We start from the raw sequence: 16,324 nt of genomic DNA, 5'->3' as shown, positions 1-16,324 counted from the left end.
TTGATGATAGGAAGAGCACATCAGGAGGATGTTTCTTCTTAGGGAACAATTTGATATCATGGTTTAGCAAGAAACAGAACTGTGTGTCTCTATCCACTGCTGAAGTTGAATACATAGCAGTTGGGAGTAGTTGTTCTCAACTGGTCTGGATGAAACAAATGTTTACACAAGAAGTCATGACATTATACTGTGATAACCTGAGTGCTATAAATATCTCCAAAAATCTTATTCAGCACAGCAGGACAAAGCACATTGATATTCGTCATCACTTCATTAGAGAACTTGTGGAAGAGAAGATCATAGCACTTGAGCATGTTACTACTGAGAGGCAATTAGCTGACATATTCACAAAAGCTTTGGATGCCAATCAATTTGAATGTTTAAGAGGGAAATTGGGGATTTGTGTTCATGAGAATCTATAGCAATCAAAGGAGTTTGTGGTCAATATCCCAGGGGATAGTTCTAACAAAAATAGCAAGGAGTTTTGCAAGGTGGTTGTGAAAAGAAGAGGTTACTTCCTCAGACTGAGTAGTGAAGTTCCCCCTGAAATGAAGATTGTGTGTTGTGATAAAGACTGGGTTGGCTGTTCTGGATGTTGTTATGACTGTTTTTGGGTGCTGAAGAATTTTTGTTTTTATGTGGCAGTCCTTACTGATGTCTTTTTGTAATATTTTGGGCTCTTAATGAGTTCCATGGATTTTTCATTATCTCAGCTATCACAGTTGTGTATGATGATGGTTTGTATCTCCTAACATTTATGTTTTAACATTTTATATGTTATAACATCGGTTGTGACATTCTCTGCTAGGCTAATTGACATTTATTTTGTCCAATTGGTCACCTTTGGTCAATTTTGACTAAAAAGGGGGAGAAGTGATTATGTGTGGAGCTAATGTGGAGATGTATGTGCTGGTGGAGCTGAACAGATAAACAGCTATTGTTGGAGGAGATGTGTTTGTTGTAAGACAGAATGTTGTTCTGTTTACAGATGTCAAAGGGGGTGTCTGATATGGTGCACAGGTGATGTTGAAGCAGATGTCAGAATGATATTCTGACTGTTACAAGTGTTGTGGTTACATGTGTTGTTATTATTAAAGGAGATGTTGGTGATGCACAGATTTAGGGGGAGAAGAAGTACCCTTGTCCTTGTGTGTATTACTAGTAGCTATAGCTAGTAATTGTGTTTGCTTCTGCTTCTATTTAAACTGATGTTATGTTGTTTAACTGCTGATGTGTTTTCCTTGTGAACAAAATGGAACGATATGTGTTTTAGCCAAAATTTTCCAAATGGGGAGTTTGTTGGTTCTAAGTGTTGGCAGCAATTTTGGTAAAACAAAGAGTGTTAACAAGATGTTGTTTATGATGTCTTAACATAAGATATCTATGTACCTGCTGGAGTTTAAAAACATAATTATGCAGGATTGTTTCAGAATGTCATACACCATGTCATGGCATCTGATATTATGTACCTGCTGGAGTTAAAAACATAATTATCCAGGATTGTTTCAGGATGTCATATACAATGTCATGGCATCTGATATGTTTGTACCTGCTGGAAATTATAAATGGAATTATGGAATTATGCAGGATTGTTCCAGGATGTCAGACCCGATGTCATGACATCTTGTACACAGAACATTCAGGGTGAATGTTATGTGTTATGTGATTGCGCATTTAATGGCAATCTATGTATGATTGAAGATCCGATTTGCAGGCGCATTCAATCATTGATTACAACCTGATTTACTTATTTTCCAAGGAGATCTAACCAGCTGTCATGAGAAGATTTAATTGGAAAATAGTTTAGGGTTTTCAAGATGTCCAAGCCCAGCTGAATGCTTCTATAAATAGGACATGGAAAACCTGATTTGATACACAACCAATACTGAGCGAAATATTGAGAGAATATAAGGGTTTGTGTCTTGTTTAGTCGTGAGACTTGTAAGCCATTCAATTCATCTATAGATGATTGAATTGGTCTGATTTGTGGGTTGTAAACTGTCACTCTAAGCTTTTAAGCAAGAGTGTGTGTCTACTTGATCAGAGCTGTTAAGGAAGATCAAGTGTGTGTCTACTTGATTTAAGATCAAGTGTGTGTAATTGAAAAGTGTTTTCTTTTCACAAGGGACTGTTGTTTAAAATCACAGGCGTGATTGAAGGGAAGTGAGTGGGTTCTCATATCTAAGAGTGCTTAGGTAGAAATTGCACGGGTAGAGATTAGGTGAGAAAGACTGTAACTTGTTGAAGTGTACGGAGAGTCTTTGAACTGATTCTATTTTAGTGAATTTCCTTCCTGGCTTGGTAGCCCCCAGATGTAGGTGAGTTGGATCGAACTGGGTTAACAATTGCTTGTGTCTCTTGCATTACTATTCTCTATGTTTATTCTGTTTGCATTACTCATATATTAGTGTCGTGACATTACCTTCGACATCTCATATCTGATACCAGAATTTCAGGAACCCCTAACCTGGGCCTGATGTATGAGAAAACATCAGAGTATAGACTTTCTGGTTATTGTGATGCAGATTACGCATGAAACAGAATGGAACGTAAAAGTACATCTGGGAACTGTCAGTTCTTAGGAAAGAATCTAATATCCTGGGCCAGCAAAAGGCAGTCAATCATAGCTCTGTCCACTGCAGAAGCAGAATATATATCAGCATCATTATGCACTACTCAGATGCTCTGGATGAAGAATCAACTTGAAGACCTTCTGATTTTTGAGAGTAAAGTTCCTATTTTTTGTGACAATATTGCTGCCATTTGTTTAAGTAAGAATCCTATTTTGCATTCCAAAGCTAAGCACATAGAAATAAAACATCATTTCATTAGAGACTATGTTCAAAAAGGGGTAATCACTTTAAAATTTATTGATACATACCATCAATGGGCTGACATTTTTATCAAACCCCTGGCTGAAGATAGATTCTCTTTTATCTTGAAAAATCTAAACATTCAAAATTGTCCAGAATGAAATGTGCCTCTGAAATAGAAAAATAAGACTCTGAAGTAAACACCTGGAATTTGTATCTGACTTTGATGTTACTACCAGTTAGAAGTCATCTGAGTTAGAAATCCTCGGGATCCAACCCTTTGGTATTCCTGAAGATCAGATAAAGTAACACGCGGTACGTCTTGTGTCTGACCTTGGAACTTCTAGACAACTGTCTAGCAGAAATCAAGAGACAAACTCTTGATATCTCCTCGAGCAGTGTGCTGATTTGGGGATTAGACCTCCATCATGGGCTGTAATCATTCTCCTCCAAATGTGCTTACTTGGTTAACGTGTTGCATTCAATTTCTTAACTGTTAAACTCACTTTCTATTGTCGTTTTGCATGCACCCTAATTGTGTATATATTCATTTCATAAACTACACTTGCACACTTTAACACTCAAGACCTCACAAAACCCTCTCTCTCAGTTCTTCATCTCCTTCAAAGGATTTCTGCATTTTTCATCAAGTTCTTAAAACATTCATCATCATCTTCAACTGTTCTTCATGGATTCTCAGCAACAAGCAGTTTACAACTTCTCTCAACAGATGAACTCAATAGAGCAAGCACCCAGTTCTAGCCAACAAACTATGGCAACCACCGGCGTCGTCTTAACTCCAATCTACAGGGAACCCCACATCCTTGATCGTGAGCCCCACATTCATCTAGCAACTCCCTTTGATAAGCTTGAAGTTCTATGTGAATCTTTGGTTGATTTCGAAAACATGAAGCGTAATGGCGTCGACCACCTTGAAGAACTGAAAATGCAAGGGTGGGAAACCTACTTTCAACGCCTCTATGGCCCTGTGTACACGAATCTGGTGAAGGAGTTCTGGAGTTTCGCAGACTCATATGATCACTACATTGTCTCCTACATTCTGGGAGTCAAGATAGTCATCACTGAGAAATCAATTTCCTCCCTTCTGAACATGGAGAAGACAGGAGGAATACGCATCTACAACATAAACCCTAGGTGTTGATTCCTTAGGATTGGCAGTAATTTTAGAAAACAAATAATGTAATCATCTCTGTTGTTTTAATATGTTGGGTTGAAGAAATTCAACATCTGGACCAACATGTCATGTACGATGTCACGACATCAGGTCTGTGACATCGCACATGTGTAGGAAAATGAATTAATTAATTCAGTATATGTCATGGGATCAGCAAGGATATCTGGTGAATATCCTAACTCCCATGTGGAGGTCTTGAAGACTAAATCAGAATATATATAGGCTCTAAACATGGAGATATATATGGAGAGAGTTTAGGAACTTGAAGACCTTGTTTGTAGCAGAATTTTTCTGCTGAAGTTGCAACAGCAAAGAACAAGTCTGCTGCAATCTTCTGAAGGCCCAAATCCAGTTGGGTGATTAGGTTATAAATAGCTGATTGTAATCTAGTTTTTGTAAGCCTCTTAGAATGAATTTTTAGGGGTGTGTGTAAGGTAAACCTCCCAATCTGTGGGAAGGTTACCATGTGTTTCTCAGTGGTAAACCTGAGAGTGTTTGTTACTCAAAGCCTGTAGGCAAGAGTAATTATGTTCTTGAATGAAGCTGTGAAGCAAGTTCAAGGTGTTTGCACATTACATTGTATTTGTAGTGATAGGAATGGAAACTGGAGGTTTCTATCTAGGAGTTCCTAGGTATAGATTGCATTGGGTAGGGATTAAGTGATGAGTTGTAAACGGTGGAGTTTAACTCTGAATTGATACTACTAATAGTGGATCTTCTTCCTGGCTTGGTAGCCCCCAGATGTAGGTCATGTTGGACTGAACTGGGTTAACAATTTCCTGTGTTTGTTTTCCTTCTGTATGATATAATCATGTCTGCCATAACTAAGCATGTATTCCAGTCTGTTCATCAAGATAATAGCAGACCTGATACATAGCCTTCTGTTGGAATGTCAATCAGAATGTTTTGACATTCATCAACAACAGCACATACTGTTTAATAAGCTGATGAATTCAGTTCAGTATGTAGTGAAGTCTGGAGTTCAAAAGCACACCAGACCTGGCCAAAAAAGGATCTTTGTGAAACTATCAAACTGGATGCCTTGATAGTTCTTCCTGTAAGTTGATACTGAAGTAGAGACTGGTTGGTCTTTTACAGTACAGCAAATTTAGCACAGTCTGTTTTCAGGAACCAAACAGACTTAGCATATGGTTCTGGACTTGGATGTCAAACGGAATGTTGTGACATTCACTCATGACTGCATATGCTAAATTGTTGGATGATTAGTTTTCTGTTTCAGGATTTTTCTCAGGCTATTCACCAGCTGATCTAAAATCTAGGAAACTAACAACTAAGCTACAATTAATGAACCTGACAAATAATCTATTTGTTGGCTCCTTAATAAGTGAAGATTAGTTTAACTTGTTACAACCTTTAATTTAGGAAATACAAGTACATGACCAACAAACTGGAACAATGTAACAGATATTGTTCAAAACAGGATTGAGACATCGTGCTGATATCTGTGTAGGAAAACAACAGAAGTGAAGGTTATGGTGCACATAACTAAGGGTTCCTCCTTTCTAGGATGACATAGAAGGAGAGGTCGTGACACTGTGAAAAGGTGCAAATTAGTACAGAGTGTAATAACTGTCTTGCTGTAATAGGTACAATGTTAGATCAGATGTCGTGACTTGAAGTAGAACATCTGAATACTGACTACGCCAGAATTTCAAATGGTATCAGAGTTGGCATCCTGTTCTGTCTCTGGATGAGATCCATGGGTGATACTTTCTGGTAGCTGGCAAGGAGTTATGTTAGTACTGATGCTGGAACCTGTGTAAGGTTCTGTAATTCCCTGAATGGTCCCTTGAAGTAGGTGGATGGACTGTTCATGACAGGAATGGTGTGTACCTGTCTCTGGAGGTTGGCTATTGGCCTGTGTGTGGGACAGCTGTGCCAGTACTAAAACACATTCAAACCTGGTATGGTCTTGGAGGCCAATCTGGTGAAGTGTGTGTTCATAGGTTGAGTTGTATTATGATTTCCGCTGCATAATACATGGCAAAACTCAAACTCTGATGTAGTTTCCCCTCATGTGGATGAAAGGCTGATGTGTTCAAGATCTCATCATAATCTACTGAAGATGTCAAAGATACTTGAGTCCCCTCAAGTCCACTCATCATGACGTTCTCACTTCAGGATGGTAAGAGTCACTTAATCACTGATTCTCTTACTCTCTTGAGTAGTGTATATGAAGACCTTGAAGACCTTCAAGGAAGGTTTGTTCTAAGGAGGTGGAACCAATGTTCTATGTGATGTTAGAACATGTTGTTCAACAAGTATGCAGCTACTGGTTGAAGAGCAGATGGTTTTAGGGTTCAAACAAAGGGATAATTCTGTTTGGAACCTACTCCTGACCTGGAAGAGGAGACATCTGTGTGTGCTAAGTTGACAAGAGCAGGGTCAACTGGGTGTGTGCTCAAGAAGGTCATCCCTAGAAGTTGAGCTGGTTGAGATGTGACATTGTGCAAACTCCTGCTGTTTGGCATTCTCCTGCAGTTTGATCAGGATTGGATAGTTGTTCCCTGAAGAACTATGGTGTGTTGGAAGACAAGTCCCCTGGATGTTAGCAGTCAATAATGGGGTAACCTGAGTGCTGTATCATCTATGAGGATTGGAACCATGAATCAGGTTATTCAAACACCACGTGCAGAAGTGGCAGTTCTGTCAAGGAGTAAGAATATGAAGATTCAGAGGTTGGTTGAAGTAGTATGCCCTGGCAATGCATAACTACTATCGACTGGTTTTGTGTGTCTCACTAGTACTTATGGTCAGCTGGAGTCTGATTGGAGGAGTTAGTTGTCACTGGTAGGGATAGTGTATGTCATGTTGAGACATATGTGTACAATGCATGGATATTGGTGTGGAGTATCCATGATTGTTAAGTTGAGGGGGAGTTTTGGTTAACCTCCTCAAGTCTGGTCAGCCTAGGGTCTGGTTGGCTGTTGACCTGTGTCACATGGGTTCTGGTGGTTGTGTGACACATTTGCAAGGAAGAATTCATCTCTCTCATTCCTAAGGGTGAATTTAATCTGGGAAGACTTTCAAAATTGTCTAGGTGCTTGCAAGCAGAAGATGTTGACACAAGAAGAGTACTTTCAAAGTATTCTTATGGTGAAAGTATCTGAAGGGATGATTGGGAAAGGATTTAAGATCAATGTTTACTTGTGCCAAGTGCAAGTGTTTAATTGATTATCCTTGGAGCTCAAGATAACTGATGTTCTCAAAGATGTTGGAACATCACTTCTTCAAAACCCTGTGCAGAATCACAGGAAGGACAGTACATTGGCTTATGATCTATCTCTTTGGTGGCAGCAAAAGCACATGATCTCGGAAAAGGTTTCCTGGCAAGAAACATGTTCAGCCTTGGTATGTATAAGAAGAAGAAGACATCATAGTCTTGATGGTGGTTACTTGGATCAGTTTATTTCTGATCTAGGTAAGGAAGTGCATTAGCTTATGCACACTGTGAAGTCAAGAACAAGTGGCAGCAGTCTTGACATCATGGAAACAGCCTTGCCTTAGGATGTGGAATCCTTGGTAGAGCTGAAGGGTTAGTTTCTAACTGGTCCTTCTGAAGACTCATACATCAGAGTGTCTGATGTCTTTGGAGAAGAAGCAGGGATTCATCAAGGTGTAAGCTTGGATGACTTAACTGCAAACCTGCAGGATGGAGGTTGTTTACTCAAGCTTGGTTCCACAATCAAGTCTATGAGAACATTGAACTCTTGTTCTGTGAAGGGAGGAAGTTCTTTCAAGTGGCAGAAGAAGGAGCTGAATTCAACAGCTGGATGTCAAAACACAATGTTGTGACATTTGGTTCAACATCAGATTCTTAGTTGGTGAAGTGGCACATCAACTTGAGATAGAAAGGTCTACAGGGTTGTAGATTGGATACTTCAAAAAGCTTGAAGTTCAAGTCTCACTTGGAAGGTCAGAATATCTTTGGGAGAAGTCTGATAAACTTGGGGAGGTCAAAAAGCAGCATTTGACCTTTTCATATGAGGATTCATGAAGGAGGTAATCAACCAGTGGCAGTTGGTCTATCTCAGAAGTGAGTTCGAAGAATCAAGATAATCAACATAAGGCAGCTGGTTATTCTTGAGGAAAGTCTGAGACAAACTACTTTTGAGCAGAAAAGTAGCAAGTTGAAGACTAAAGGAGGTGTTTTCTATTCATCCCTTGGAGCTTGTGGTAGGAGTTTTGAGTCATCTATGGAAGATTATCTCATGTAATGGGATGAAAAGGTGTATGTCCCAACTTATGTCTGGGGTCTTCTTGATCAAGCTGGCGACTCAGTGATATTTGAAGACTATCAGATGGTGTTCCCTGTTATGTGTGAAGGATGTCCTAACGAATGTTAGAACATTTTGTGAAATGGCTTTCTGTTCTGGTTAGAAGAGAGATTGACACAGAGTGTGGATGTGTTCAACCAAGAGGGTTGAACAGAGGGTGCGCTCTTGAAGACATGAAGATGAGTCTTATGTTTTCCATTCATCAAGTGGGTTGAGTTCTTTTTGAATCAGGGAGAAGGTGAAGGTCCAACCATGTTGGATATGTGTGACCTCCAAGAGAGTAGGTTGTCCATGACAGGGGGAGTTGTGCCTTTGTGCTGCAAGCAATCACCAAGCTTGTGGTCTATGTGCTCTCAGATGACTAGATAGTTATCAGGATGCTGTGATGTATGTCAAGGCTGAGTGAGCAGAAGAATGTCTGACCGGATGTCATGACATTACCCTGGACATTGCTGTCAATTCCTTCTGAATCTTAAAGGCATTAGGAATTATGAGGGTGATGTGGCTAAGTCTGATAAACCAGAATAAGCCTGATGGCTACAGCTGTGTGGTACAGGGGGAGTAACCATCAACAGAGTGTGAAAAGTTGGCTGTAGCAGTGCTAGGTGTCAAGTCTCTACTGGAGGTATGACAGAGGTCTTGTTGAATACTGGCTGAATGCAGGAATGTTAAGACATCGAGTGCAACGTGTCTGACTGCATATATGGAATGGTCTCCATGCACTGGAACGGCTGTTTTGGAAAAGAAACAGTCAAGAGCTATAAAAGGTATTCAAAGATAGTCTGAGATTTTGTTGGTGAGTCTCTGACTGTTTCTCAGCAAAAATAAATGCATCTTGACCAAGCATTTATTTCTACCGGAAATTCCTAGGCACGGGCTGGACTATTTAAAGGATGCAATAGCCCTCTTCCTCTCACAAGAAAAACACTTCATTCTCAGAATCATGGGGTATGTTAAGGTTTGGGCAAGTTGCGCCTGGATCTGGTTTTGTGAAGGGTTCCTTTACAAATGTTTAGCTAAAAAGGGGGAGAGAAATACAGTCCTAGGGCTGAGAATGTACCAGAAGAAAGCTAACTGTGGATGTGGCAGCAAACAGAAGTTGGCATCAGGCACAAAATCCACCAACTGGGATTTCCACTTGTGTCCTGTGATCTGAGTTAAGAAGACAGTTGTGCCTTGTGATCTGAGTTACATTGTCTATGTACTCAGCATTACATACTCTTCAGGAAGCTCTCCGGTTGAGGGGAAGGGTTCTGGAACAACTGAGTCTTGTCCCTCTTCTTCCCCATGTACACCAACTTTGGTGTTTGTGGTGGTGGAGCCAGTGACGGAGATGAAGAGCATTCCCAAATTGGGATGTGTTGTCCAGTGTATTGTTTATTTGTTTTAGCTAAAATTTGCCAAAGGGGGAGATTGTTGATTCCTTAGGATTGGCAGTAATTTTAGAAAACAAATAATGTAATCATCTCTGTTGTTTTAATATGTTGGGTTGAAGAAATTCAACATATGGACCAACATGTCATGTACGATGTCACGACATCAGGTCTGTGACATCGCACATGTGTAGGAAACTGAATTAATTAATTCAGTATATGTCATGGGATCAGCAAGGATATCTGGTGAATATCCTAACTCCCATGTGGAGGTCTTGAAGACTAAATCAGAATATATATAGGCTCTAAACATGGAGATATATATGGAGAGAGTTTAGAAACTTGAAGACCTTGTTTGTAGCAGAATTTTTCTGCTGAAGTTGCAACAGCAAAGAACAAGTCTGCTGCAATCTTCTGAAGGCCCAAATCCAGTTGGGTGATTAGGTTATAAATAGCTGATTGTAATCTAGTTTTTGTAAGCCTCTTAGAATGAATTTTTAGGGGTGTCTGTAAGGTAAACCTCCCAATCTGTGGGAAGGTTACCATGTGTTTCTCAGTGGTAAACCTGAGAGTGTTTGTTACTCAAAGCCTGTAGGCAAGAGTAATTATGTTCTTGAATGAAGCTGTGAAGCAAGTTCAAGGTGTTTGCACATTACATTGTATTTGTAGTGATAGGAATGGAAACTGGAGGTTTCTATCTAGGAGTTCCTAGGTATAGATTGCATTGGGTAGGGATTAAGTGATGAGTTGTAAACGGGGGAGTTTAACTCTGAATTGATACTACTAATAGTGGATCTTCTTCCTGGCTTGGTAGCCCCCAGATGTAGGTCATGTTGGACTGAACTGGGTTAACAATTTCCTGTGTTTGTTTTCCTTCTGTATGATATAATCATGTCTGCCATAACTAAGCATGTATTCCAGTCTGTTCATCAAGATAATAGCAGACCTGATACATAGCCTTCTGTTGGAATGTCAATCAGAATGTTTTGACATTCATCAACAACAGCACATACTGTTTAATAAGCTGATGAATTCAGTTCAGTATGTAGTGAAGTCTGGAGTTCAAAAGCACACCAGACCTGGCCAAAAAAGGATCTTTGTGAAACTGTCAAACTGGATGCCTTGACAGTTCTTCCTGTAAGCTGATACTGAAGTAGAGACTGGTTGGTCTTTTACAGTACAGCAAATTTAGCACAGTCTGTTTTCAGGAACCAAACAGACTTAGCATATGGTTCTGGACTTGGATGTCAAACGGAATGTTGTGACATTCACTCATGACTGCATATGCTAAATTGTTGGATGATTAGTTTTCTGTTTCAGGATTTTTCTCAGGCTATTCACCAGCTGATCTAAAATCTAGGAAACTAACAACTAAGCTACAATTAATGAACCTGACAAATAATCTATTTGTTGGCTCCTTAATAAGTGAAGATTAGTTTAACTTGTTACAACCTTTAATTTAGGAAATACAAGTACATGACCAACAAACTGGAACAATGTAACAGATATTGTTCAAAACAGGATTGAGACATTGTGCTGATATCTGTGTAGGAAAACAACAGAAGTGAAGGTTATGGTGCACATAACTAAGGGTTCCTCCTTTCTAGGATGACATAGAAGGAGAGGTCGTGACACTGTGAAAAGGTGCAAATTAGTACAGAGTGTAATAACTGTCTTGCTGTAATAGGTACAATGTTAGATCAGATGTCGTGACTTGAAGTAGAACATCTGAATACTGACTACGCCAGAATTTCACTAGGGCAAAGTACTTGTCCTAGGAAATAAACACTACCATCTTCCAACAGAGTGTTGAAGGAAAGCATTCCAAGAACAAGGAACTACATCAGAACCTTCGGGTCTGGCTGAAGATCATCTTAGGCACCATCCATCATCGTCCTGCTTCAAACTCTTCTGACTACATCAACACAGATCAGAAGTGTATCTTGTACTGCATTCACAAGGGTCTGAAACTCTGTCTACCTGCATTCCTCTTCAAGTATCTCAGAGATTCAGTTAAAGACACCAGAAACAACATGAAGACAAGAAACTACATCCCTCTGGGGAGACTGATATCTGATATATGGATCGAGAGTGGCCTCGTGGACCACCTGATTCAGCTCAGACTCATGGAAGATGTCATCATTGACACTAGAAGACCTTTGAATGCTCAGAATCTGAAGAGCATGGGAATCATTGATTAAGTCAGAGCCAAACCAACACTTGGTACCTTCTGGGAAGCACTCAGAGATCAGAGGGAGATTCCCAACGGACTATACCTGTTCTCCAAGATTGACCCTCTAGATGTAATTGCCTACTACCTACAGGACCTTGCCAATCAAGGGGTGGATATCTCTGAATTCACAGTGGATTGGCTTCTTGAGCATCCACCTCACTTCATGAAGAGGATGCGGGAGCCCTCTAAGAAATCCAAGAAGGCGAAGAAAGCTAAGCTGGGAGAATCCTCTAGATCAAGACCCCCAGTTCCTCTGGTTAGCTCTCCAGGTAAGTCTGTATCTCTCCCTCGCTCTGTCAAAATTAAACCAATTGCTTCTTCTCTTCCCCAAACAACTCCCATATACACCCCTGCTGAAACTCCTCCCTCAACCACCAGATGCTCTAACCCACCTTCTCTGAAATTCAACCTCGCCACCACAACATTACCAGTTTCAGAAGTAGAAATGCTAAATGAAACCACCTCACCATCATCATCACCATCTCCTTAATCCCCACCTTACTACGAACTCTCCTCTAATACTGAACCATCTGACCCTCAATCCCCCACTCTGGCTCAGCTCCAAGCCCATGCTCTGGCCTCTCAACAGCCATCACATCCTAAACCTGAACCTGAACCAGAAGTCACTTCCCCACCTCCGAAACATCCAAATCCAACTACATTTGAACCACCTCAAGCATCATCTAAACCACAACCAACCCACTATGAACCACAACAAACCCACTATGAACCACAACCAACCCAACCACCATCTGAACCAACCCCACAACCTGAACTATCCTCACAGACCCACTCTGACATACCACCACCCATCACTTCCGATGACTCAACAACTCCCACACTTAATCTAAGTGTCCCTATCTCACCCTCCCCAGCCTCTACAACTGAACCAGAAACTACCCTTCCTACCCTTGAAGAAGCAATCCAGGTTTTTGCAGAGTCGTCAGTTGAGAAGGTCAAGTCTTTGACCATCAACTCTGGTATCAGTGATGATCCCTCTGCTGTAAGGATCCACTGGAACACAGTGATAAGTTGGATGACCTCTGAATCCTTCAAGCTGAAAGGCCTCTCTGAACAAGTCCGCAACAACTTCATCAGAGACGCTGGGATTAGACTTCAAGAGTGCCTAACCAGAGAAGCTGAGGAACGGGCAAGGAAGGAAGTTGAAGAGAAAGCACGCCAAGAAGAACTTCACAGAATCAGAGAAGCTGAAGCAAAGGCTATTGCTGATGCTGCTGCTGCTGAGGCTGAGGCAAAAGCTAAAGCCGACGCTGAAGAAGCCGCTCGCATTGCTGAAGAAGTTGCTGCCAAAGCCAACGCTGATGAACTGACTCAGGGGGAGCACTCCAACTCTGGGTTCGTCCCTCTGGTCTTGAATACTCTAGAGGAACTGCAGAAAGAACATCAGGTAGTTCGGGCTAGGCTAGATCAATAGGACTCAGTCAACGTCAACATTCAGAACATGTTGTCCCAGCTGCTCTAGAGGATGCATCCGCCTCCAAACCCTTAGGCATCTAGGCTATTTGCGTGTTGCTTTCTCTGTTTTGTTATTTTCTCTTTGCTTTCTGCCTTCTGACATATGTGCTTATCTGTAAATGCTTCTTTATCAATATCAACCTTTTTTGTTGCTATGTCTTTTTGATTCTGACAAAAAGGGGGAGAACTAAAACAGCTCTGATGAAAACATAACTAAATCCTCTCAAGCACTGCAAACATTTTCAATAAATTTTTTACTAAATCATGACTAAAGATATGCAGGAAAGTAGCTAAAGCACTAAACCAAGGAAGGTCCGGTAAGAACATCTAAGTTATCCAAGGATCTAACTCAGGGGGAGCCCACTTTCCTATCTGATCTAAGATTTTCTTTTATGTTTCACCTTTACTCTGTATTGTTTTGTCATCATCAAAAAGGGGGATATTGTAAGAACAAAGTTGGTTCTACTATATATCTCTAAGATTTTGATGATAACAAAGGATGAAACAAAATGGTACTCTAACGAGATTTTTTCTTAGTATGCAGGGCTCTGATCAAACATCAGATAGAAAATTACATCAGATAGAAAATATTCGATTATCAGATGCTACTCAGAAAGATTGTCCAGAAGACTCTGATTCTGATCAATGCAGATACCTAGCGCAACATAAAGAAATCATACTCTGATAAAAGAATACTGAATCCAGACTCTGAATCTGAAGAAGTCTAGAGCATTAAGAAAATCTGATACGGTTAGACATAATTATCCTCTGAAGGCAAACTCTTATCTATCAAGACTCTGTCGTAGACTCACCAGCTCAGAATGTGTAACCGAAAAGAAATTTGTATTTGGAAAGAAACTATTTCAAGAAGGAAATAATGAGGCTCTCAAAACTGTTTTAGAAAGAAACAAGGAGAGTAATGACATTAAACATTCTTCAATGACCAAGATCATGTCATCACTTCAACGGTCCTTCACAACGACTATATAAAGGACGGAATACTTCACAAGAGAACACACCTTGAGACACACAAGAAATCTCATTCATCCTCTCTCATTTTTCACGAGCTGCTGCTCTTACGTGAAAACCTATTGTTCTTATAATTCTGTAATATTTTCTTTTTGTTAGAAGCACTTTACATTACAATCTATACTCTTGCTTGAACTACTTCCTCATGTGACTCTGCGCAGTCTGAATACTTGAGAGGGCTTAGAGATTATTCTCTTAGATGTTTGGTTGTGTAATCTTTCAAGATTAGTGGATTAAGTCCTTTTTGAAGGCGAAATCACCTTGGCCGGGTGGACTGGAGTAGCTTTGAATTTCAAGCGAACCAGTATAAAATTTTGTGTCATTTCCTTTTTATTTTGTGTGTGTCTGATTTCTGAAAAAGTTTTTATTTCCAAAACAATTCAAACCCCCTTTCTTGTTTTTCTCAACCTTCAATATTTTAGCGGGAGCAGCGGTATCTGCTGGTTATTGGGCCACTTTAGAGACATGGGTCTCTAGCATTTTGTTATGAGTTGCCATAGCATCCACTTTATTGGCTAACTTCTTAATTAACCCATTGGTATGAACATTTCGGTTCATAAAATCTTTATTCTAATGAGTCTGAGACAAGACAGAGTTTTCGATCATTAGTTCCAAATTAGACTTCTTAGGGGTTGTAGGAGTGGCAGGGCTCTTTTATTATTTTGGAAACTATGTGGAGTAGTGGATGTAGCTCTAGTTACAAACAGAGTATTTGTATTCTTGTAGGACAAATTTGGATGATTTCTCCATCCAAGATTATACGTTTTTGAATAGGTATTTTCTCTAGCATTATTACCCGGTCAGAGGTAGGCTCAACTAATAACTAATAGTCAATAGTGACATGTCTAGGGACTCCACAGATTTCGTAGTTGGGATTCACGGAAGCTATAGTAGTTGCAGGAGTAACTGTTAAGTTATCGATTTTTGAGTGAGAGCATCTACTTTAGTGTTCATGTGATCGAAATTTCTCACCTCATACATACCACCCTTGGGTTGTGCCTTTTCAATGGGAGTGTGTTCGCTTCTCCATTGGTAGTGATTTTGGGCCATATTCTTGATGAGTTGGTAGGCTTCTTGGAAGGGATTATTCATCAAAGCTCTTCCTTCCGAAACATCGATAGTCATTCTCTTATTATAGAGAAGATTGTTGTAGAATGTGTGGATTATTAACCACTTTTCTAAACCATGATGTGGGCATAATCTCATCATGTCCTTGTATCTCTTCCAAGCCTTAAAGAGGGATTCATTGTTGGTCTTTCTAAAACAGGTTATCTGGTTTCTTAACACCGTTTTTTTCTTGGCAGGAAATACCTTGCTAAGAACGCCTTTTTTATCTCATTCCATGTCATTATGGAATTCGATGGTAAGGATTGTAGCTAAGATTGGGCTATGTCCCTCGGTGAGAAAGGAAAAAGGTGCAATCTAATGGCTTCTGAATCGACGCCATTCCTTTTCAACGTGTCAGCGTATTGCACAAACACAGAAAGGTGCAAATTTGGGTCCTCTATCAGGCTACCAGAGAACTAGTTCTACTGCACGATTTGCAGCTGAGAGGGTTTCAACTCAAAGTTGTTATTCTGGGCCACTGTGTTAATAATACTCGACTGTGGCACTTCCTAAGATGGAACGAGAAAATCTTTAAGAGGGCGGTTATCTTTTTTAGCTATTTCTAATCAAAGTTGCTTAAGTTGGTGCCTATCACGTAGGTAGTGCTCGATTTCCTTTATCGATTTGACTAAGATTTAGGTACTACAGGTTCTTCTCATACAACCGACACGAGGGGAAAATTAACTGAAATAAATTCCTTAGTATAGATGGTGTAACAATGGAGTACGATATTGACGTGTTTGGTCCCCGACAATAGTGCAAAAAACTTGATACGGTCACAAGTGCACGGCTAAGTCAGT

At 40.2% G+C, this 16,324-nt stretch overlaps 1 protein-coding gene and 1 non-coding gene across 2 annotated transcripts; both read left to right on the top strand.

Annotated features, from left to right (window-relative positions):
- The first annotated feature begins 12,084 nt into the window (after positions 1-12,084).
- On the top strand, positions 12,085-13,347 carry LOC127115164 (extensin-like). Its single transcript, XM_051046767.1, has 3 exons — positions 12,085-12,351; positions 12,472-12,872; positions 13,011-13,347. Exons 1-3 carry the CDS (start codon positions 12,085-12,087, stop codon positions 13,345-13,347), a joined length of 1,005 nt encoding a protein of 334 aa, XP_050902724.1.
- Positions 13,348-15,597: 2,250 nt separating this feature from the next.
- On the top strand, positions 15,598-15,704 carry LOC127116217 (small nucleolar RNA R71). Its single transcript, XR_007801187.1, has one exon. It is a non-coding gene; the product is annotated as a small nucleolar RNA R71 (small nucleolar RNA).
- The last annotated feature ends 620 nt before the right edge of the window (positions 15,705-16,324 follow it).

This window comes from Lathyrus oleraceus, chromosome 1 (genome assembly GCF_024323335.1).
Source record: "Lathyrus oleraceus cultivar Zhongwan6 chromosome 1, CAAS_Psat_ZW6_1.0, whole genome shotgun sequence".
NCBI classification, from domain to species: domain Eukaryota; kingdom Viridiplantae; phylum Streptophyta; class Magnoliopsida; order Fabales; family Fabaceae; genus Lathyrus; species Lathyrus oleraceus.
Note: the sequence above shows the minus strand (reverse complement) of the source record. Positions and strands in the feature narration are given on the sequence as shown.

Bases quoted from the DNA above. Each gene is read 5' to 3' on its own strand.
- LOC127115164 (XM_051046767.1), top strand. From the start codon at position 12,085: ATGCGGGAGCCCTCTAAGAAATCCAAGAAGGCGAAGAAAGCTAAGCTG. The intron at 12,352-12,471 runs GTAGAAATGCTA...ACTCTGGCTCAG, and splicing joins CAACATTACCAGTTTCAGAA to CTCCAAGCCCATGCTCTGGC. The intron at 12,873-13,010 runs GTCTTTGACCAT...CAACTTCATCAG, and splicing joins TCGTCAGTTGAGAAGGTCAA to AGACGCTGGGATTAGACTTC.